Here is a 25,136-nt window from a genome sequence, read left to right as displayed (position 1 = left end):
CAGCTCTGTGCTACTGCCCTCTGCTCTGTCAGTCCTGAGAAGAAACTTTTCTTTAGTCTCCTTCTCTCCTCTGCTGAGAAATCTGTCTCCACCTTCTATACGGCCACCCTTGCCCATTGTCTTCTGCTCCTCTCTTCCTGCTGCCTCCGTGCCACACCCAATCACACCTGGTTTCCATAGCCTCTGGTTAGGCAGGTGGTACAGTGGTTGGGAAGGGTGGTTTAAGGTCAAACAGGCCTGAGTTTAAATTCCAGCTTTATATCTATTAGCTGGGTGACATTAGTCAAGTTATCTACTTATTCTGAACTTTCATTGCCTCATCTATAAAAGAGGGAATAATGTGATATTATCTACCTCCTCACTGGTATTATGACAATTAAGCAAGTCAATATGTTATAAAGTGTGCATAGTAAATATTTGGCCCAAATAGGCACTCAATAAGTGTTAGTAATTGCCACCATAATAATCATTGTACTATCATCATCATCATTATCATTAGTGGGAGAAAAAAGGACATTTAATATCTGGGGACATGATACTATCTTTGAGGCCCCTCAACCCTCTCCCAAACTAAATCTCATCCACAACTGACTCACAGTTATATAATGTCTTCTTCCCTGTCTGTCTTTAAGCTCCTAGAGAAAGAAACACATCTGCCTTGTTCACTGATGAATTCCTAGGGCCTGGTAGAGGGAGCTCCATGTAACAGGTATTCTTTAAAAAAATCACTAAATGAATGAATGAGGGAAATAACTGCTCAGGAAATAAATAATGTGTGTACCCACAAATCACATGCACTTATAGGCAAAATCCTTGACTACAAAATGCTGAGACCAGCAGAGGTAGTGGGAATATGAACATAGTTATGAAAATGCACATGAGAAAGATGGGCCTAAAAGGGCTTTTAATCCACTTCCCATAAAGGGCCAGAATCTCCTCTACACCATCCCCAACAGAAGCCCAACAGAGGCCCATCCATCTGGTTCCTGCTTGAATGATACCCAGTGATGGGAACTCACGCCCTCAGGCAGCCCTTTCTCTCCTCAAAGGGCTCTGAGGTTTCTAGTCTTGCTCAAAGGGGGCCCAGCCTGGCCTGTGCCACCCTCTCCACACTTGTGGCATGACCTGCTGTCTCAGAAGCCTTGCAGAACATGTCTGCTGCCTTTCTACCAAGCTACCTTCACGTGCTTGGAACGCCTACTCTTGTTCTCCTCAGTGTTGGCTCCTCCAGCCTGAGCGCCCCCCAGTACCTTCTCACAGTACATACTTCTAACCGACAACCAGTCGATCATCAAGGATGGACCAAGCATGTTCTCCAGCCTACCACTGCACTGGGCTCCCATAAGAAGCTTCTCATACGAAGAGATTCATATAGCGTGACTTTTGTCCTGGAAGCAACAACGCCTTGTCTTCTAGCTGATTGGAAGATGTAACTAAAGTTCTAAAGAATGAGAGAGGGGGCGCCTGGGTGGCTCAGTCGGTTGAGTGTCCAACTCTTGATCTCAGCTCAGGTCTTGATCTTGGGATTGTGAGTTCAAGCCCCATGTTGGGCTCCACACTGGGCTTGGAGCCTATTTTTTTAAAAATGCTAGAGAAAATCACCACATGTGATAGTAACGCAAGCCCCCATAAATGGCACCTGAGCTGCCAGAGCATGGCACTTGGAGGCTAGAGAGGCCTCTGGAGGCTGCAGGTGTCTAGAAAGGATGACAGTGAATCCATGTGGCCAGTGGTCCTGTGAAGAGCATGCCTTTGCCCTGGTTTGAAGAGGCCAAGAGGCTAGTGCTGAAGGGTCCCTAGGAGCTCATCTCACCCAGCCCTTCGTTTTACAAATGGGGATATAGGCCCAGAGGTTAAGTGACGTGCTTGAGCTCACTGAGAAGTTAAACAGCAGAGCTGGGCCAGGGATTTGGAGCAACTATTTGCTCTGTTCTTTATGCTTCATTCCCCCCACTGCTGCCTCTCAGTTTCCAGTGTGTCTGTGCACGTGTGTGTGTGAGTGTGTGTGTGTGTGTGTGTGTAAGAGGAAGAAGCAGGCAGAAATATGGAGACCAAGAAAGAGGCTCAGAAGTGCTCCCTCTGGCCCCCCTCCAGCCCCTCTCAGAGTCTCTCTTCACGGATGGGGACGCCCTGCAGCCTCCCTTTGTCCCTTCCATACACCCTTTCCTCCATCCTGCTGCTCTTACCTCACTCTCTAGTAACACTGACAACACATGGGTTATGATCGGTTTACGGTTTATGATCACCAGGGCTGACATCACAGACACTTCTGGAAGCAAAGAGGAAGTAGGTGGGTAGAAAACCAAATCCCAGATCCCAAAGGATCCTCACTTGCTAGGGGGTCTGAGCATTCCGTCAGGCAAGGCCTAGTCTGTTGCTCTTCACACTTGTACCCCATGGTCTAGAATAATCCACTCTAGAGACCTCTAAGAGTTTCTGTGTCCCTCCAAGAAAGGTGAGATTATATTCCCATTTTATGAGTGAGAAAAAAAGGGGTTCAAGTTGCTGAAGGAGCTTTTCCAAGGTCATGGAGCTAAAGCTAGAATTTGAACTCAGATCCCTCTAATTCTAAAGATTAGGTTTGTTCTCCACCAGGCCACACTGCCCAAATCGGGGAAACCTTTGCAACTCTGAGGCCTGGCATCATGATCGAGCAAAACTGAGAAATCAACTCCTTTCCTCCTGAAACTGCCTGGGTTTGAATTTTGACTCACCCGTTTACTAGCTGTGACTTTGAGCAAGCCACTTCACCTCTGTACCTCAGTTTCCTTATCTGTAGGTGGGAATATGCATACACACTTCACAAGGTACAGATAAAATGAGCTATTTTATGTCAAGTCTTAGAACAGTGAGTGCAGCAGAAGCCTAGGGTCTCATCCCAACTCTGCCACTGACTCATTATCATTTGCAGAAAAGATATATATATATATATGTATACTTTTTGAGAGTCTCAATTTGTTGAAGATTTCATACAATGTTTTTAAAAGGAATAAGTTGTCAAGAGGACTTTTGCAGATCTGTAATTTATGGTTCTAGTTTCCTGCCTCTCTCTGCAGTCTGGGGATATCAAAACAAAATTCCCAAGCCACATTGGCTCCCTTCATCATAAGGGAGACACTGCTCCATTAATCTCAAGCACTCAGTGTTTGTAGCCCTTGTTCTTGCAAACCGTGCACACCTTGGCTGATTTGGACTAGTCCTTTCCATGCTCCAGATCTGCAAGACAATATCTGCAATTGCTCTTTCAGAGTGTGGAACCTCTTGCTACCACTGGCTTAGAAGCAGAAGGGACAGATGCCTCAGCACCAGCCGAGGCAGGAGGTTGGGGTAATGTGTAAATAGAAGGGTCCAGTCTTTACTTCTTACTGGTCCCTCTTTTTAAAACAGAAAAGCAGATAATATAATGGAAGAAAGGAAAATGGAGTCCCATGAGCTGTGGGGCTCTAGGTGAGTACTTGCTATGTGCCAGGCATCATTCTAAGAACTTAACTATGTTATAGTTAATTCTCACCACGGTCATAGGATAGAGATAAAACAGAAATCCTTATTTTGCCATGAAGGATACTGAGGCCCAGAAAGTTTAAGTAGCTTACCTGTGGCCACACAGCTAGGAGCTAAAAGAGCTGAGATTTGAATCCAGGCTGATGTGTAATATGTGCTTCTTCTGGTTCACTGCCCTTTGTCCTCTGAATCTGAACCTCAGAGCATGTGTGTTTTCTGCTTAGAGGGTTATTTCCTGCACTTTTCACCTGACCAAAAGTCCTCTTTCAGGCTTCGCTGCTTCCACTGGGGAGGTTTCCCTGAGCTCCAAGGTCAGGTTTTTTCATTAGCTGCTCTACAATTACTTGGGTAATACTGGCCTTTCGCACTAAACCTTAAGTAACTCGAAAGCAGGGATCACACCTGTGATTCTCTGTTTCACCCCTTTGTCTAGTATGTTCTTCACAATATTAAGTACTCACAGAGGAATGAGAACATGAATGAATAACTAAACTAGCATACTCCTTTCCCCATTCCCAGATTTCAAATTTATCCAATGTTTGGACTTTCATTCATTTTTCACCAAGCATTCAATAGATACCTACTGTATTGAGACTCTGTGAACCCTTAAGCCGGCATTTCATCAAAAAGAGGGCTTTCTGTAGTCTTCACTTGATCTTCTCTGGACAGGAAGGTTTGGATCAATGTAAAAGGAAGATGTGGTTGGTTTCAAGTCAGTCAAGAACTCCAGGCCCCACACTGGGCTGAATTTCGAATTGACCTTTGGCTCTTTGGCCCTGGCCAGGTGTCACCTCTGACTGCAGACAGTTAGAACACAGTTAACACAAAGGGAAGCTCTGGGTGACTAACCAATACCAGGCCAAATAATGTATTCCTTTGCCCATGCATCAGCAGCCCAGTCTGGAGACCTCTGATCTTCTGCCCCAAAGTGCGAGCATTTTATCCTAAACCCCTAGACTGAGAGAAGTTGGTCTCTGAGGCCCTGACTGGCTCTGACAATGCTTTGGCAACAAAGGACACCTGTGTGGGAAATAGGTGTGCTTGTGTGTTGGCAGATATCCAAGTGTACAGGTACCTGCCTCCCTGGTTTCAAATGCACTTGGGTAAGTTAACATTACTTAATTTTTCTAACATGGATGGTGTTTTAGTTGATTTAAACACAGCTACAGCATCTTTTTTTTTAAAGATTTTATTTATTTATTCATGAGAGAAAGAGAGAGAGGCAGAGGGAGAAGCAGGCTCCCAAGGAGCAGGGAGCCCGATGCGGGACTCGATCCTAGGACTCTGGGATCATGACCTGAGCCGAAGGCAGACGCTCAACCATCTGAGCCACCCAGGCGCCCCACAGATACAGCATCTTATTGACTTTGCAGGAATCAGATAAACCCGCATGTTACCAGGGATTATGTAGGGTGAGGACACATTTAAGTTTTGGTTGGCTATAGTGACTAAAATAGGAAAATGTGAAGACCGTTATGCAGAGACATGTGATTTGAGGACACAACTGAGTCCTCAGCTCAGGAATATTCCATGAATTCACATATATCCATATTCATGTACACACACCTATGTGATCACAGAATTGTAGACAGAAGCTAGAAGAGCCCTTGAGAGAGAAATCAACTGGCTCAGAAGTTTCCAAACTTTTTAGTTAAAAGCTCTTATTTTCAAATGGAATCTTGGGGAGAACCCCAGCATGTAAAACAGATAGGAAACAGAGCTGCTTTGGTAGGGGGAAGGGAGGGGTCTAGGACCCCATTCTTGTGCCTTCCCCCTTCCCCAACATGCTAACCTCTAAAATGCTTGCAACCTGGGAATAGTTTGAATGATTGTTGGTCTAGCCAATGCCCTTCTTTTGCAGATCAATAAACTAGTGCCGAGAGAGACAGAGACGACTGCCCAAGGGCAAAGACAGCACAGAACTTGTGTGGCTGTCCCTAAAACTGTTTTCTCGACAGTTCTTATTTATGACCTCGTTGAGAATGTACTACATGGAAAAAGTCAATGAAAAGGCCTCTTTAGTGCAGACGACAAAAGCTGGGAGGTGACAGGATGAAAGCATGTAGGAGAATCGTGAAAAGGGTGAGCAAAGACGTTTGCTATCTCTTCGTTTATTCTTCCGCGTGAATTGAGCCATCTGCGTGCTCCAGGTGCTGTGTTGCGGATATGCTGGGGACCGAGGCCCTGGCCTCCTGAGGGCCCACAGCCTCTTAAGGCAGGTGTAAAGACAACCACAGTCTCTGGGAGAGAGAGGTAAGACAGACCTCAGAGAGATCGAAACAAAGAGCTGTGGTTCGAATTCCAAGCAGCAGGTCACGTTAAAAATGCTGAAGGCAAACACTGTGGTCTCCTGGAGACCTGCTAGTTCCTTCCTACAGTAGAGATACAAGCCATTCCAGGTGCTTCATTGCAGGCCAGGAGATGGAGTCAGACTGACAGGACTAGCGGCGCGGAGGCGGGATGTACAGAGTCTTGCTGCAACTGTGGTCTCTCCCCATCCTCAGCTGTGTGATCCCGGGCAGAAGCTACTCCGTTCAGTTAAGCCTCGGTTTTCTCATTTGCAGAATGCGACTGATAATAGTAAAATACCTGCTCCACAGGATTGTCATGAATATTAAATGAGACAATACCAATAAAGCCCTTAGCATTGTGCCTACTACGAAGTACAGGCTTTGGTACATCTAGGCACTGTGGCAGTTGTCATTCTATTTTAGCCAAAATCTGCCTTCCATGACTTCTGCTCATTCACAGATACTGGCTTGCCTTCCGGAGCCTCAGCGAATAAATCAGTCTCGCCTCTTCCCCATGACAGCCCTTCCGGGATCTGAATACATCCTCTGCTTACCCTCTCAGTTTCCAGTATTTTTCAGGTTGATTATCCCCACTTTTTCCAGCATTTCTAACGTAACAAGCCTTTTCAAACTGCACTTCCCTGTAACCATCCTCCCTCTGGAGCTGTCATCTAAGAATCTATCTGACAAGTGGGGGAAACTTGGCATGTTCAACTTGTGCCCTTCTGAGCATAAAGTAGAAGTTCTTTGATTTATTCTAACATTACCTCTTCAGATCTCAAGGGGATGAGATGGAGGCAGTGCTCTTTCCAGTGGCCCAGGGCTTGTTTAATAAACCTTCCTGGCCCCTTTCCTTTAACAATGCTGGATGCTCCCTCTTCCTTCTGATGGGTGTGGTGTCCACGCAAGCAGGATGATGAGGGCTGAACAGCTTGTACATGACCCCCTTGAAAGAATCCCAGAGAAAAAGGAAATTTGGCCTTGAAGATAAAGCTTTTCATCCTCCTACAGCAGCGTTCCTATACACCTGCCTCGTGTTCTCTCAGGTGTCTTGCCTGGCCCACTGCCTGGTTTTGAAGCAGTTCCAACAACACCTAACTTCTTTTGAGGCCATGATAACGATGATGGTGATAATAGCGAAGGTTCACTAAGCACTTACTATGTGCCAGACGGTTCAAGGTGCTCAAATGTATTCTTTTAAATCTTAACACCACTTCTATGCCGTAGGTGCTATTATATCTGCATTTCGAAGACCAGAGAACCGCACCTCGGAGAGGTTAAGTAACCAGGAAGTATGCCATAATCAGTTCTTTTGTTTCCAGCCACACGTGATAATTAATAGTCATAATGATAGCCCAGAGCCTCTTCATGATCCCGAAAGCATTTTCTAAATCTTCACAGTGACATGAAAGCATATCCAATGTAGTTACAGTGTTAAACATCTCTTTAGGATATCATAATTATTTGAAATGGCTTTTCATTCTAATCCTTTGAAAATTATTAATTGACGTTGGAAGGAATGCCTATGTTAACTACTTGAGCACTTTTACTCCCATTCTATTCCAACAGCTGGTCAGCATTGCACTGCTCCTACAATGACATATAACGGAGTCAGATCCTAACCCCAGCTAATCCCCTAACCAGCTGTAGGGCCTTAGGCCTCTAGTGTCCTCTCTGGAGCTCACTTTCCCATCTGTACAATGAGAGGTTTGGTCTGATCTCCAACATCTTTGCATCAGGCATCAGTAAACTGTGGTCTGTGGGTCAGTTCCAACCATCACCTCATTTTGTTTGGCTCATGAGCTAAGAATGGTTTTTACATTTTTAAATTATTGGAAAAGAATGATATTTCATGACTTGTGAAAATCATATGAAATTCAAATTTCAGTGTCCATAAATAAATTTTGCTGGGCCTCAGCCATGCTCATTCATTTACTATTGTCTGTGGCTGCTTTCATGCTATAATGGCAGAGTTGAATAATTACAGCAGAAACCATATGGCCTACAAAGCCAAAAATATTCACAATCTGGCCCTTTACAGAAAATATTTGCCGACCCCCTGGTATGGATGTGGAGTAGGTGGGCACTAACAGACTTTAGATAAATCAGAGTCTTGGGAAGCATCTAGCCAACCTTCAGAGATTGGTGTCAAGGAAAGACACCTAGGGTGTCCAACCACAAATACTCCTTTAAGATAGAAAGCTGTACTGGAAGGCCCCTCCTCAGCGAGGTGAGTCATTTATTCAGGGCTATTAGCTGTGTCATCCACACTGTCAGAGGTCCTTTGTCCCTCTCTGGGAAATCTGGCAACACCATCCTAAAGCTAAGCTCATGTGTTCTCCACCAGCAAGGCAATGGAACATGTTGATAGACGATAGATTTTATGGTTGGACCATGGTTTGAATTTTTGTTTGCTGTGTGACCTCGGGGGAGTTTCCAAAAGTCTCTGAACCACAGCTCTTCAATATAAAATTGGGATGGATACTCACTCAGCTCATTTATGCAAATAAGCATCTGGTGCCTACTGTGCATGTTCACCTTTCAGGGCTGTTTGGGGGATAAAATAAGATGATCTATATAAAGCATTTAACAGAATGCCTGGCTCAGGATAAGAACTTGAGAAATGTTTAAAATAAATCTAGGGGTGACTGTTGACTAATTATTTCATTTTTCATTTTTAAATGACAGTAAACTCATCATTTTCAGAAGGCTGTTGAGATGAAGTTATGTAATGTATATGAAGTAGAACTTCGGCCATTATTGCTGTTTTTGTTATTCTTATGAGCAATGCTTCTGAAGCTCTGTTGCAGTGGAGCATTTAACGGTGCCAGTGTTCTTGATTTCCAGACCAGGAGATAACAAAGGAAGCAGGGCTCCCTTAACACATCATAACAAAGTTTCAATACATGGGACAACTTATCTTCCCTGTTCTGCCACTGCCACTCCCTCCCCACCTTTCCAGGGACTGACAGGTGATTCCTAACCATCAAGGTACATCAGAATTGTCTGAGGAGCTATTTTTATTTTTTTAATAGTATAAAAAGGAACTTTATTCACATAGTAAAAAAGAAAAAATCTTACAGAAGGGTATAAAAAAAAGCAAACGCCTGTCCCCTCCAATATCATACTTCTTAAAAATAACTATCTTAAACCTTTTCTGTTTGGTGATTATGGTGGTTTCCTCCACATTTCTACATAATATGCCTAAGTCTCTTTTTCTTGATCAGTTTGAATCCCAGCTATGACTCTACATTAGAAAGATGATCAATCATCTCATACTACTCTGCACATCCAGTCCTCAGTGTTTGTTACTTGTGCCATCATTTGGAATTATTCTCATGAGTACCTTTATAATTTTAATACATTGAACCTTGATTTTTGATTCGCCAGCATTAGAGCTTTATAAAAATACAGGTGTCCAGTTTCCTCTCCAGGGCTATGGAATGACAGCCCTTAGGGATGACTATTTTGCAAAAGCTCTCCAAGGTATTCTGATGTGTCCCTCAGGTTAAGGACCTCTATCCTGCGAGCCTGCAGTACACCAGCCAGGTCATCAGTGCTTGAATGAGATAGTAGGCAGAGCATTCGTCTCATGTCACACATTCATCAGACACATGTGAGACAGTGTGAAGTGCCATGGAGGTGCCAAAACAGCACACAGAAGCATAGTGACACAACATCTCCAAGAGCTCATTGGTCACAAAGTGGGTTTTTTTTTTTAAGATTTTATTTATTTATTTATGAGAGCGCGCACCAGGGGCAGAAGGAGAGGGACAAGCAGACACCCTGCTGAGCAGGGAGCCCAACACGGGGCTCCATCCTAGGACCCTGAAATCATGACCTGAGCCAAAGGCAGATGCTTAACTGATTGAGCCACCCAGGTGCCCCCAAACCCTATTTTAGATGAGAAACAGAGTCACTCTATGAAGAGCAGCAGCTGGTACAGCTCTGCAGGGACAGTCTTAAGGAGCCTGGATTTGGGAGACCTGGATTCTCATACTGAATAACTTGAACCATCTTGTGCATTGATTTCAGTTTTATTCAGTAGTACAGTGTACAGAGCAATGGACTCAGTATTTTGGGGCATGTTATAAAATAGGCAAAATGGCTCAGATAGAGTGGTGACAATTTAACTTCATAGTTTAAATGCTTAATAAAATGTAATTAGCAATGTTACATCCTTACACATATTATATAATTAATATCACAAAGCAGATAAAGAAAAATATTCTAAATACCAAATGTTACCCAAGGTTGTTGGTTTCTTTTTTTAATAAAATGGCAAAGAAAATTAGAAAATGATTTAATTAAACCTTGTTTAACAAGCATGCTCCAGGGAATAGAAAGAGTGAGTTGAACTTTGCAGTTAACTGGTGGGCAAATAGTTAACGCACTTATTTCCCCTTCTTAGTGAAGAGCACTTGTCTATACTGGCAGAGTCCATTTTCTTGCATTATGGAGAAATCAAGCCTAGTCACCCTAAAAGACTCATTTCTTAGTGATTAAGGACATTGTAGAGATTCAAGATTACCATTCCAGCATGAGATCTTACATGGGAGGGAAAATGCCAGCTATTAGATGAATATGCATTGTCTACAAGTTATTCCCTAATGTAGTTTCTTTTACCTGACATCACAGGTAGGAGTTTATCGTCCTCTGTTCATTCTTTCCCAGGGGAGCACAAGGAGTTCCATTAGAGGGTCCTGTCAGTTTGATTAAACATAACCGAGATTTGGCTCCATTAACCTTGTAGTCAGACATTCTGGTGATGGAAGTGAGTGACATTTATGTTCAAATAAACTCTGCCGTCCATTTACTGTGGCCCCCATTATGTTCAAGAAGGGGGCAGTTAGTACAAAATGCCCAGGAGCTGGTTATAGATTTTCAAGTGACAGAAGATGACTGCGGGGGAGAATTTCCATTTGATTCTCTCAATATTTAGTTTATGAACAAGATGTTCTTTTTAAAGTTCCCTAAAAATGATGAGAAGTTTCTCAACAGTGCGTTAGCTTTTAACCAGTGGTGGGATTTCTCTTAGATGGTATAATGTCCTCTAGTATATATTCTGATTCCATCTGTACCAACAACTTGCTAGACCACTGTGCAAATCAGTAGACCTCTGCAAAAGTCTATAAACTGTGGCTATGGGAAAAGTTAACCTGAGCTTCTCTTCCCAATCAATTAAAACTGTCCACTGGCATTTGCTGCCTGCTTATCATATTTCCCCTGCCTAATTAGCATTCTTGCTGGAGAAAGTCTCTGGTTTTTATTAATTCACGCAGCAAATATGTATTGAGAATCTGATCTGTGCCAGGCATTGCTCTAGATGCCAGGCTTCAGGACACATCAGTGAATAAAATAGAAAAGGTCCCTGTCCTCATGGAGCCAATACTCCAATAGGAGGAGGAAGACAAAGGACCAAATGAGTAAAAGAGATTCTCTCAGATAGGGATAAACACTCTGGAGAAACTTAAACAGGGCACTGAGAAGGAACTGGCAGGACTGGGTGGTGGGGTGACATTGGTTTCTTCTAGAAGCAGGACTTCAGACAAGGATTCAAGTACAAGTGGTTTCTTTGGATGCCAATGAGGAATCTGGAAAGTTAGGAAGGGACATGATGGCATCTAGTAAAGGTGCACAATCAAGACACGTACCCCTGCGGGAGCCTGATCCCTTAAGGGACCTCTAGACATTGATGTAGAACAGGTCTCAGAGTTGTCTCCACCCACCCCACCCCTGCCAACTCTCTCACCTCCAGCCACTGCGGAAAGGAGTCTGGAGTATTTACCTATTAGCTTTCCATCTGTCATTGGCTAAATGCTTCTCTGAGTGTATTAATTCCCATAGGGTACAAGTAATAGGTATTTGCAATTAGTATAGAAACTGAAATATCAGAGGCGCCTGGGTGGCTCAGTTGGTTAAGTGTCTGCCTTCCACTCGGGTCATGATCTCAGGGTCCTGGGATTGAGCCCTGCATCAGGCTCCCTGCTCAGTGGGGAGTCTGCTTCTTCCTCTCCCTCTGCCCCCTACCCCATGCTCTCTCTCTCTCTCAAATAGACAGTTTTTTTTAAGTGAAATATCAGTGTATAAAGGGGACTGGAAATGAGCAGGGTACTTACTGGCAGCATCTACCACAGGGTGGAAATTGGATCTTTAGGTAAGGGGGCCAGGAAAGACCTCTCTGAAGAGACTGCATGTTGGCTGAGATCCTAAAGACAGACAGGAACCAGCCAGGGAAAGCACACTTCTAGGCAGAGAAAATAGCTAGGACAAAGGCTCTAAGGAAAACTGAGCTTGGGTGACTTATAAAACACAAATAATAAACAATCAGAACTTTAAAGGCACTTGGAGGGGGGTTGAGGGAATATCTCTGAGTCACGAAGTTGTTCATGACTAGATCTTTTAAACAAGGAACTAGATAAGTCAATGAGATATTAAGAGACTTGGACAATGTCATAGGACTTCATTGTATATACTATGCTACATATTTACTTGTTTGTTTATTGTCTAGAATGTAAGCTTCATAAGAGAAGGAACTTGTTTTATTCACTATTAGAATATGCACTAGAGGTTCTTAAAAATGTTTGTTGAATGATGAGTAAAGACTTTCAGAAGACCTTAGTTCTAGTCCATGTTCTGCCATGACTCACTGGATGACTTGGTGATCAATTCTCCCACTTTATCTCGGTTTCTTTATATGGAAAATAGACATAGAATTTCTACCTTATAAAGTCATAAAGTGAAACAAGGCCATAGATATGAAAGTACGTGCACTATGGAATATATTATACAAATACCAGGTTTCCTTTTTAAGTCAAAGGCCTCCTGAATTTGAATGAACTTCACCAAATGGGGAGGAAAGATTTATTCCTGGGAAAGGATCCTTTGTGGATGTTAGAACTGCTCAAGCCTCACCCGGTAGAGAAAAGCTAGTCTGTGGTACAGGAAAGAGCACGGAGGGACGGATTGTCGGAATCCAGACCAGAATCCGACCTCTTCCACAGACTTGCTGGTGACCTTGGGGAGCCCACAGGAGCTTGCTCCTGACGGACTTCAGATTCTTCTTCTCTCAAACGGGTGGGGAATGTGGGTGGTAGATAGTTCCCTCCTTATGTGTCTATTCTGTTCCATATTTGTGGCATCATAGTAACCCCACTCAGTCTGCACCACACACTTGACCTGCATCATCACATTGCTTTTTCTCCCCAACTTCCTAACCTTTGTTATTCAGACAAGAAACCATCAGGCAATTTAGCCCAAGGTAGTTTAACTAAGGGCTGTGAATAGCAGAGCCAGCACTTCAACCCAGGCACAGCTGGCTTCTGAGCAAGTGCTCTCTTAACCACTGTGCTAACTGTATACAAATTAAATGATAACCTTCAGAAGGAAGGGAGGCACACATGTCTCTCCATTCAGCCGGTTTCACCTTATGGAACACAGTGGAAATCCTGTGACCCTCTAACATGATTAACTTGATTGATCCAGGCAGCATGTTCTGACTCTTTCCCCTCCTCCCTGCACAGGGTTTCATGGATATTGACTTAAACAAATTCAAGGAGAGTGGAGCAAATGTTACAGGTTTCCAGTTGGTGAACTACACAGACACCATCCCAGCCAAGATCATGCAGCAGTGGAAGAATAGCGATGCTCGAGACCACACCCGAGTGGACTGGAAGAGACCTAAGGTGAAGGGAAGGGCAGCAGACAGCAAAGAACCAACCTGGCCCCTTTCCCTGCCCCAGATTTCTAGGCAGTCTTAGACTTTAGGAAAGGATAGCTTTCTAAAAGGAGCAAGCTAAGGAAAATAAATACATAAAAATTAAGGGTATGCTGTAAAGGTTGGACAATCCAGAATGACAATGGTTTAAAAAGATAAATATTTTGTTTTTCTCTTGTGTAAGCAAAATTCAGAAGCTAGCAATCCGGGGCTTGTATAATGGCTTCACAATTGTCAAACACAAGCTTTTTCTGTCTTCTTGTTCTGCTGTCCTCAGGATATGCCTGCTGCCTTATAGCCCAAAATGGCTGCTGAGGATCCAACCGTTAACTCAGTATTCTACCCAACAGGAAAGTGAAAAGGAAAATAAAAAGCACAATGACTTCTTTTAAGAACCCCTTTCAGTAGTCACACAGATCTCTTGTTCACTTGCTATTGACCACATCTTAGAAACCTAGCCCTAGCTAGCTCCAGGAGAAGCTGGAAAATGGTGTCTCTATTCTGGGCAGGGCCTCCATGTTGCACAGCTCCAGGAGGGATGCTGCTTGCATTCATTTCTTTGTGGATGGAGCCTTCTTGAGTTGTGCATGGAGCTAGCCCTTTATCTGTTCAGCTACATACCCAGCCAAAAATCAGAGAAATCTAAGCAATATCCAGCTCATCTCTGCCTCAGAGCATCAACTCCCAGTTATGCAGGGCATCTCCCTCTCACTCCCCAGCCATGAAGCTCTAAATCCTGCAGCCAAAATCTATTTTGTTTGCTATTCGATAGTGGTTTAGAATAAGGAGACCAGGTAGTTTTTCTTTTCCATGTCAGACCCAATAGTTTGGCAGAGGCTGTGTGGAACACTGTGTTGAGGAATCTGAGGCCAAATTTGTTTATCTGGAGCAAACAGGGAATCCTTGGCAACTTTCTCTTGCCCCTCAATTTCTTTTTGCGAATGGCAAACCATTTAACTGAGATGCTTCTCATCCCACTCTTGCTCAAACTGATTTAGCAATTCAAAAATGAAGATTTATTTTCGATATGATTTCACTCATGTGTGGAATGTAAGAAACAAATGAGCAAAGGGTGGGGGGGCGGGGAAGAGAGAGAGAGGCAAATCGAGAAAAAGACTCTTAGAGAACAAACTGAATGGTTACCAGAGGGTGGTGGGTTGGTTGGGGGGATGGGTGATATACGTGATGGGGGTTAAGGAGGGCACTTGTCATAATGAGCCCTGGGTGTTGTATAGAAGTGCTGAATCACTAAATTCTACACCTGAAACTAATATTACCCTGTAGGTTAACTAATTGGAATTTAAATAAAAGCTTAAGAAAATGAAGATTTATTTCAATATGAGCTTAAGCAAACAAAATCACAAATGTGCTTTAAAGCAATGAACAGACCACATGCCAGTTAACATGTGAATATTCCACCCAGCTTCCAAAAGATCGCGATTATAAAAATAACCAAATGTAATACCTATATTTTTTCTTTTAAAACGTGAAAGAATCATAGTCAAAAACTGGAAAAATACTCATACATTCATTCTACAACTCTCTGTTGTGAACTTAAAATGTGCCAGAGAACAAGCTAGGAATGAGGACAAATTAATGAAGAAGACAGACACGAGTTCCAAAGCTAGAAAATAGTGTCCTGGATTGTTAGCCTGCTTTGTCTCATCAATATCTTAGCCCCCTTTTTAGGCAAGAGGGGAAAAATTGAGAGTTATCATGAATAAGCATAAAGGGAAAGTGTGCGGGATATAAACCTGCCACTTGTGAGGCACATGTGGAAATAATGAAGAGCTTACCTTTCTTGGATTTTTTTTTTCTTTCACTGTCACAAGAGATAGCGGAGTAAATAGTTCCTCTTGGCTCCCAACTGGTGCCTGTGACACAGAGAAAACCAACTGGTTTTCCACGGACTGTATCAGAGCCGTAGATGTGCTGCATTTAATCTACACATTCTTTTTCCAGTTGGAGCAACATTTTAAAATTGCCAGATTGCACACAAAAATCTAGAATTCTGGCTTCCCTTTGAAAGTCATAACTGGCAACACAGAACTCACAACACCGGCTAATGAAGGGGAGCAGCAACCCCCGTCTAAGGCACAGACCCTTCCTGGCTCACCCCTGCCCCGGACTCCCCATGCCCGGCCCACTGCTGGCATTCTCATCACCAGGATGCCCTCTCCCAGACAGAGCTCCCACCTGCCTCCCTATCAGCTCTCTCTGACACCTAACTGTCTCCATTCCTCCCACCAGTACACCTCTGCGCTCACCTACGATGGAGTGAAGGTGATGGCTGAGGCTTTTCAGAGCCTGCGGAGGCAGAGAATCGATATATCCCGCCGAGGGAATGCTGGGGACTGCCTGGCTAACCCAGCTGTGCCGTGGGGCCAGGGGATCGACATCCAGAGAGCGCTGCAGCAGGTGAGGCCAGCAGAAGCTGCCCCTTCTCATGGGAGCCTCGTAGGGGATGGCAGCATCAGTTTCAGGTGGGAGATAGCTATTTAAAAGAAAAGGTAGAGAGCATGCCTAAAGTTTGGACAACTACTGCATTGTGTTCGTGGCTCTTGGCATACATGGAAGCTCATGTAGAATTTTTTTTTTGTATGGAATTCATGGGGCACTTAGGTGGCTCAGTTGGTTAAGCAGCTAACTCTTGATTTTGACTCAGCTCATGATTTCAGGGTGGTGGGATCGAACCCAGCATCTGGTCCTCACACGGGGGAGTCTGCTTCAGGATATTCTCTCTTTCTCTCTCTCTCTCTCTCTCTCTCTCTCTCTCTCTCTCTCTCTCTCAATCTGTCTAAAATAAATAAATAAATCTTTTTAAAAAATAGTACAGAATTCCTGATAGTGTAAAAACTGTATTTTCTGCTTAGGGATCATGCTGAAAAGGGAAGCCAGTGATTCTGCAGTTGGAAAGGGGACTTGAAATACGTAGGGTTAAGACCCAACCACTTTAGCAGTCTCCTGGAGACTCCTCACTCTTGCCCTGATTTTCTGGTTGTCTTCATTACCTTTGCTCTCTGGGCACATTTCATGAGGGGACCCTGACAACATTTCTCAGTACTTGTGATCCTATTTTCTTGCTTCTCAGCATTGTAATCATCAATTTTGTTTGCACAGAAGAACAGTTAAAGAACAGGGATAGAAAATGGTCATGCCCATTCCAATCAATCGGCTATGCAAAGGATTCTTCGGCTGTATAGATTCAACAGGGAAGAGTATAACTATTCAATTAATGAGATGTCTGCTGTGCAAGCAGGATGAGGCAGTGGTACACATGGGCGTGTATTTAACATTCTTGGTTTGGAAGCTTCTGGGAGCTTGCCCTCAGCTTTATCACTCTCAGAGCTCCTGGAAGTCTCTTGAAGTCTCTAGAAACACCTCAAGTCCAGGCTGTGATTCTTGAACTACAGGTGGATAGATAGCACCATATGATGCTTCTGATGCCTCCTGATAGAAAGGCTGTATTTCCAGAGGGGACCAGGCAAAAAGGGTTGTGCCAACTCAAAGGAATGTCAGAGTATCAGGCACAGTGGCAAGCCAGCCCCAGCAAAATATTCAGATGCAGAGGCCACTCATGACCCACCTCCGCCCCATCCAGTGGACTTGCCTGGATAAGACCGGTTTTACTTTTAAGACTACATTCAACAGAAGGTGAATTGGGGCTCCCAGGGGAGGAGGTGAGCATTTTTGAATGAGGGAGAAATATAGAACAAAATGCACAGCCATCCCCATTTGTTTTCCAACCACACATGCGCAGCTCTAGCAATTTTCACAACCTGGAGAAAGAGATGAGAAAGGAACATCACCAGCTGTTCCTCTGCTCAGATGAGGTTCCTTTACATGGAGGAGAATATGTCGTTCTGTCCTCTGGAATGAAGCTAAGCAGCAGCCCTGTGACTACAGGAGGAACATGCTAAGGGGTCTGCCAGCAGCCCTTTCTGCCCTCCCCTGTCTCCATGTAGGGTGGTACCTTCACTGGGCAGCAATAGCAGACATTGGGCAGCGACCAGATGATGGCCAAAGATGCAGCATCCGCCTTCTGGCTTATTTAAAATGCTCTTCCAGACTCCACAGTCGAGACAGATTCTGTTTGCAATGTGAGACTGGTTTCAGAAGGTCCCAGGGACTTGCCCTTAGCTTCACCACACTTCCAACTCCTTTGCCTCTCCCATATTAATGCCATCCCTGTCAGGAGGATATCCTGACACCACCATGACAGTGACAAAGCCTAGGAGGCAATGTGGGTGGAAAGAAGGGCTCTGAATCAGGAGGCAAGAGAGCTGAGGTCCAAGTCCAGCTGGGCCCCTGGCTCTCTGAGTGACCTTGAAGTACTCATTCAGATTTCCTACACACTTCCCTTTCTTTATCCATGAAAATGAGAAAGAGAGACCACTCCCAAGTTTCAAATGGCTCCAAGCATTCTAAGCATCTTTTTCTCTCTTACGGTCTAAAGCACGTCTTTCTGCTAGTCAAGTATACTCAGTCTTCTGCTTCTGTCTTCAGTGGGGCCTGGGAGGAGGCAAGTGCCTTAGTCAAAAGTACATAACCTCTTTTATATTGTCTTTGAGTCAAGACATGTGTCTGCCTCCCTGGCAGCCAGTCAGCTGCTCCCTGAGAGCCTGTTGTATGTGCTGGTCTGGGGCCAAGTACTGGAGATAAAGAGAAGGCAAGACCTACCCCCAAGAAACTCTCTTCAGCCTCTATTGGGGGGTAGCATGGGTGGGGGAGAACTAGCCATAAACATGAAACCCCAACATTCTGATCCTAAGATCAGCTGTTCATATGGATTCCTTTTTAAATCTTTGTTAAGAATCTATAATCACCAAAAATGAACAATTGGGACTTCATCAAGTTAAAAAGCTTTTGCATAGCAAAGGAAACAGTCAACAAAACCAAAAGACAATCAACAGAATGGGAGAAGATATTTGCAAATGACATATCAGATAAGGGGCTATTATCCAAAATCTATAAAGAACTTATCAAACTCAACACCCAAAGAACAACTCATCCAATCGAGAAATGGGCAGAAGACATGAACAGACATTTTTCCAAAGAAGACATCCAAATGGCCAACAGACACATGAAAAGGTGCTCAACATTGCTCGGCATCAGGGAAATCCAAATCAAAACCTCAATGAGATACCACCTCACACCAGTCAGAATGGCTAAAATTAACAAGTCAGGAAACGACAGATGTTGGCAGGGATGCGGAGAAAGGGGAACCCTCCTACACTGTTGGTGGGAATGCAAGCTGGTGCAACCACTCTGGAACACAGTATGGAGGTTCCTCAAACAATTGAAAATAGAGCTACCATACTATCCAGCAATTGCACTACTGGGTATTTACCCCAAAGATACAAACGTAGTATCTGAAGGGGCACCTGCACCCCAATGTTTATAAGCAGCAATGTACACAATAGCCAAACTATGGAAAGAGCCAAGATGTTCATTAACAGATGAATGGATAAAGAAGATGTGGTATGTATATATATAATTAAGCAGCCATCAAAAAAACCCCGAAATCTTGCCATTTGCAATGACGTGGATGGAACTAGAGAGTATTATGCTAAGTGAAATAAGTCAGTCAGTCAGAGAAAGACAATTATCACATGATCTCACTGATATGAGGAATTTGAGAAACAAGACAGAGGATCATAGGGGAAGGGAGGGAAAAATGAAACAAGACAAAACCAGAGAGGGAGACAAACCACAAGAGACTCTTAATCTCAGGAAACAAACTGAGGGTTGCTGGATTGGAGGGGGGTGGGAGGGATGGGGGGGCTAGGTGTTGGACACTGGGGAGGGTATGTGCTATGGTGAGCACTGTGAATTGTGCAAGACTGTTGAATCACAGACCTGTACCCCTGAAACAAATAATAGATTATATGCTGATAAAAAAAAAAAGAATCTACAATGATAAAAATTTATTGATGAATGAGACCTTAGAGATTACGGACTTCCATTTTCCCTTACTTTATAGATGAGGCAGCTGACCCACAATGGGCAGTGACTCATCCAGGGTCACACAGCGGCTGAGCAGCAGAGGCTGGAGGAGACTCCCATCCTGTCCCAGGCTCCTCCTCTGCCTCAGGCCTGTCCTGTGACCCCCTGTGCCTTTGCTTGTACATATTGAGCTCCAGGGCCTTCCACACAGTCATGGCCACTGTCAAGACATTTCACCTTCTAGACCCATCCCTTGAAATATCATGCCACTGGGAAGCAACTGTGTGCCCACAATAGGTGAGGTAAATCCGACTGACACTCAGTCCATGGGTTGAGCGCTCAGGTCTCTGCTGCCCTAACCAATGGCTTTCAGGCCACACATTGGGAAGAGGCCTGTAGTGTTCAACTTGTGTGAGAACTGGGATGCATGTGACTTAGGTCTGAAGGAATAAGCCCATTATTCTAAAAATAATGCTACTGACAGCTCTGATGTGTTGAGGGCTTCCTATGTACATGAGGTTCTCAACATACTTTACGTTTGATCTCATTAAATCCTCACTACAATACTTGGAAGTAGCTAGTTTTATTAATTGTGCTTTATCAATGGAGAAAATGAACTTCAGAGGTATTTTTTTTTTAATTTCCCAAAATTACATAGCTGGGTTAGTGGTGAAACAGTAAAACTGGAACTCCAACCCCCATCAACCTGCTACCTCACTGTGTGTACGTAACTGCTCTGATGTCTCGGAGGTCCAGCCCAGGAGGGGAGACACAGGGCTATGGCCCAGCCAGCAATAGCACATGGTCTTGAGTAGTATCTGGGCATCCCCATAACCCTCACCCTGCTGTAATTTCCTCAGCAACAGAGTGAAGATAATCAGCCTCCTGCCTGCCCTGTGGCTGACAGCCAGGGACCTGTTCAGAATAGTAATGAGCCCACGTCCTGGAAACCCCCAGTGCTCCAGGAAGGAGTGGACATTAGGGTGCCCATAAGTCAGCTTCTGGCTGGCAGAAAAGATCCAGCTCCCCAAATCAGGCTCTTAGCGTTTGGATGTCATAGGCCCATTGAGGATATGATTTTTAAAAACTCTGGACTCCTTTTCCCAGAAAAATGCACAGATGTAGATACCTATATTTTTGTATGACCAGGAGTCAGGGGACGATGTATATCCTAGAAGCCCATCCCAGGACTTCAGATGAAGAATATCTGCCCTACATAATAATCAGACCTCTTAGTCTTTGTGTTTGCAATCCATTAGCCAGTGATCAAGCTTATCAAGGTGAAGGTATTCTCAGCATTTTGCCAGGTGAGATCTGGGGTGGTGTGGGCAATAGGGGTGTAAGACACAGTTCCTGCCTTTCAGGACTCAAGACCTACGTTTGAATAGAAGACAAACTTGAGAAACACTAGCTATAAAGGTGTAGATTAAGGGCTAAATAACATAGCCAAGCTCTCAGTCCTCTGGATGGTCACAGCAGAATGCCTTGACTGAGGAATGTGGACATCAGCAAGGCTTCCTGTAAGAATGGGACTGGGGCTTTAAATAAGGTGATCATATAATTTATCATCAAAACTGGGACATTTACGAGTGAAAGAGAAAGCTATTATCAGTTATTCCAGAACAAGAGATGTAGACTGGAACTGTCCCAAGCCAACTGAGACTGATGGTCACGAAAGCCTTAAAGGAAGGATAAATTCAAACAGAGTGAATTGGGCTTTGGAGGGTATGGGAAGAGATATAAACGATATCCAGCAAGAGACTAGAGTCAGGATACAAGCAAGGACTTGTGGGCATCATGCTTGGCTGTTAGGGAGTTAGGAAGAGAAGAGCTAGGTTCTCACCATGGCTCCACCAAGTTCTAGCTTGAAGATCTTGGACTAATTGCTCAACTTTTCTGGCTTTGATTTCCTCATCTCCTAAATGTATGTAATCGTCTTAGCACGGCCTGCCTCATTGGCTTGTCAGAAGGCTCTAAATAAATAAATAAATAGATAGATAGATAGATAGATAGATAGATAGATAGATAGATAGAAAAAAGGAAGAAGAATGTATAAGCTTCTTTGAACATGGGGGCAACTGAATGAGATAATTAAGGCCAAGTTATTTTTCCCATTGTGCAGGTGGAAAAGTGGGAGCTCAGAGGGGTCCTGAGACTTGCCCTGGCCAGAGTAAACAGAATGTGGTCCACCGGGACCTAGTCCCCAGGCCCCAATTTCCTGCCCCCAGTGGGCACTCAGGAGGAGGGGCCATAAGGATGAGATCCACCTGAAGCCAGCCACAACGAGGTTACAGAAGCCCTGGGTCCAGAGCATCTCTGCTGTCTCCCCCAGGAATAGGGGGCAAAGAAATCTGCAGTGTTGATGCCTCAAACAGTGGAAACACCACCTGGCACTCCTCTGGCACCGGGCAGGAAAGAAAAGTTGTCCTTTAGCATCTCATTGGCGGTAGACTCTGAGCTGGCGCCCAATACCACTTGCAGGAAACCACGGCTAATTCTCTGTTTTTCACAGAGGAAGCTGGCAGGATGGCGGCGGGAGTTTCAGCAAGCAAGAACTCAGTCTGACCCCAGTCTCCCTCGGATGGGTGATGGGGGCGATGAGGGCCAAGAATCTCAGCCCTGATGGATAGGACAGCAGTTTCCTGATTTGCCCAAAGTGGACGTTTCTGAGAAGCTGCTGCTTCTGACTCTAAGTTCCGACTGTCCACATAAATGGTGTGGGGCTGAGCCATTCAGTTGACCTCTCCTTGCTCTGCCATCATGGAAGGGTGATTCTGGGACATCTCTTTTCCCATCCTTTGATCTGTTTCAGTGTGTATAAGTCTTAGCTTCTCCAACTAAATGGTAAGAGCCTCCAGCTGCCCCAGACCTCTCATGACTTACTGTAAATCCTGAACCCAAGTGCCATAAGCTCCGAGTCTCAATAATCCTATCTGTAAAATGGACAAAATAATGGCCGCTCTCGCTCCTTACTGGGTTTCTGTGAACGTCAAATATACATCTTCCTGTGAAAACATGTGACAGTGCAAGAGTCCCTCAGGTAGGGGGCCTAGAATTCCACTATTGATGATTTTTTTGGAAACCGAGAAAGGCTTGTAAAAATGACAGTGACAAGACCTCCCTTTGTGCTGAGAGAGATCCCTGCTCTGAGATAACAGCTTAGCAGACTCAAGGCTTCAACATTAAAGTCATCTTATTTGCCCATACATGACCCACCCTATGACCCCACATAGTAGCAACCATCCTTGTCATCCTCATCATTCAAATAATGTACACTTTCTATGGAACACTCGTGTCCAGGGAATACGCGAAGCACTTCCATTCTTTGAGGGGGAAACCAAGAAACAGTGGGGCTCAGTGACCTGCTCATGGCCACGTCATTAGGCATGACCAGAGCATAGCCAGGGAAATGCCCACCAGAAACAGCGGGTGGCAGTGGTAGGCACAGAGACCATACTGCTGTGCACATTTCAGAGCCTAGCAAGACAACATTTGTCCCCTGTTTGAGAGGCCACGTGGCATCATCAGTGAAGATACTGGAATATAGCAGAAGCCCTGGATTTTAGGCCTGCCTTTAACCCTGAAAAGTCTTAAGTCTAGAGCAAATCAGTTTACCTTCCAGAGGTTTGGTTTCTCCCGCGTAAGGGAAGATCATCTCTAAATGACATACCTCAGGAGTTCCTGTACATGGAGATGAATAGGCATGAAAGTGCTTCGTAAACATGAAATACTTGGCAAATGGTGGTAGTTATTATCGCCACTATTACTATCAATAAATAACAGCTGGCCTTCATTGAATACTCACCATGGGGCCAGCATCAATCATAAAAATCTCATTTAATCCTTAAGTCAATCAGAGAAAGACATGTATCATATGACCTCGCTGATATGAGGAATTTTTAACCTTGGGAAACAAACTGAGGGTTGCTGGAGTGGTGGGGGGTGGGAGGGATGGGGTGGCTGGGTGATAGACATTGGGGAGGGTATGTGCTATGGTGAGCGCTGTGAATTGTGCAAGACTGTTGAATCACAGATCAGTACTTCTGAAACAAATAATGCAATATATGTTAAGAAAAAAAAAAAGAAGAAGAAGATAGCAGGAGGGGAAGAATGAAGGGGAGTAAGTCGGAGGGGGAGACGAACCATGAGAGATGATGGACTCTGAAAAACAAACTGAGGTTTCTAGAGGGGAGGGGGTTGGGGGGATGGGTTAGCCTGGTGATGGGTATTAAAGAGGGCATGTTCTGCGTGGAGCACTGGGTGTTATGCACAAACAATGAATCATGGAACACTACATCAAGAACTAATGATGTATGGTGATTAACATAACAATAAAAAAATAAAAAAAAATCTCATTTAATCCTTAAGACAACCTTAAGACATAGTTAACTCTTAATTGGTCCCATTAAACAAATGAGGAAACTGAGTCATAGAAATATTACACAGTTTATACTAACATGCCATACTGATAATTGGTATGATACGTGAGACCAGGGCCAAAGCACAGATGCCCATTTGGATCGTTAATGACACCCCTCCTTCTGTTTGGGAAAATTGGTCATCTGTACACGTGTCGCAGTCTGCTTTTCCAAATGAGTTACATAAACCAGTACTTGGAACCGAATGAATGGGAAAGCCAGAGATGGGCAAGAGATGACCAAGGTGAGAAAGCAAACTTGCTGACATTGCAATGGCTCCCTTCCTCTTAGTTTTCCCAGGAGGATCTGTGTTTTGTTTTCTCTCTGAAAGGCAAAGCCAGCCTAGACTTTTCCAGAGTGAGGATTTTTCCCTATTTCATCTGAGAGAGTGAAGAGCTTGTTGTATAATTTGTTCAGTGCTCTGTGCCTGTCATGGCCTCCCCACTGAGACTCCACACCAGAAGGTGATGAGAGGGTCATCCTCAGAGCTGTCAGTCTCCCTCCTTCCCTCCGTCCCTCCCTCTCTGTCTCTCTCTCTTTCTGCTCCCCTACCCTTCTCTCAAATACATACACACCCCAACTATTCTTATACCTTCTGAGGGCACAGGAGTTGGTCAGTCGGAAAAAGATAAAACCCTGTTAAGTCTTCCTTTTGAGCTATTTGAAGGGGGAAATAAACAGTGCAGGGTCATAGGGCCGGGTTCCTGTTGGTGACAGGTAGACACTCATCTCACTGGCCTTAGGTCAGACTGATCTGAGAACACATGGTGGTGGGTCACCATTAGAGAATGTGCTTTCTTGTACCTGAGTAGATGACATACAGCAAGACTCATCCTTCACCGGAGGGTGGACCTGAGTGAGATTTATTGGTCATCTCCAGAGTGGCAGACTTGGCCTTAAAGCTCTTAAATCCCACATGCTGACCACTTGACCTTCTATATGATCTTGAAGATGTGAGGCCACGAAAGTTTGATCTGACTCATTTTTGGAAAAGAAAGCCCATGCGGTATATTTGGGGTTGAATGCAAATTTTGTTTTAACCAGCTGAGACTTGTTTAAAGCCCCGCATGCTCTGGTCTTAACATGAAGACAGGGCTGGAATTTTGGAAACTGGAGGCTTAGGTGAATCATCCAAGGTCACTCCGCTTCCCAGGGTCAAATTCAAGTCTCCCAGGTCTTCGGATTCCCAAGTTTTTATTCCCCAGCCTCACACGGGAACTAAGAAACCATATTCAAGCCTAGCCTGAGGCATCGTAAGGCTGG

General features: G+C 44.4%; 1 protein-coding gene across 5 annotated transcripts in view; it reads left to right on the top strand.

Moving 5' to 3' along the window:
• GRIA1 (glutamate ionotropic receptor AMPA type subunit 1) overlaps positions 1–25,136 on the top strand; it is a 299,507-nt gene that overhangs the window by 165,489 nt on the left and 108,882 nt on the right. For all 5 annotated transcript variants that reach the window (XR_012377477.1, XM_025867184.2, XM_025867186.2 and 2 more), the window contains exons 6-7: positions 13,316–13,477; positions 15,760–15,927. Coding sequence is in view for 4 of the 5 variants with exons in the window: in XM_025867184.2 (XP_025722969.1) it covers positions 13,316–13,477; positions 15,760–15,927 (330 nt within the window). In the remaining variant the exon portion in view is untranslated. The remainder of the gene's footprint in view (positions 1–13,315; positions 13,478–15,759; positions 15,928–25,136) is intronic.

Source organism: Callorhinus ursinus, unplaced genomic scaffold, assembly GCF_003265705.2.
Source record: "Callorhinus ursinus isolate GAN/ISIS: 27379988/994484 unplaced genomic scaffold, GSC_fseal_2.0 scaffold3, whole genome shotgun sequence".
NCBI lineage: Eukaryota > Metazoa > Chordata > Mammalia > Carnivora > Otariidae > Callorhinus > Callorhinus ursinus.
The sequence above is the reverse complement of the archived record's forward strand: the minus strand, read 5'-3'. Positions and strand labels throughout refer to the sequence as shown.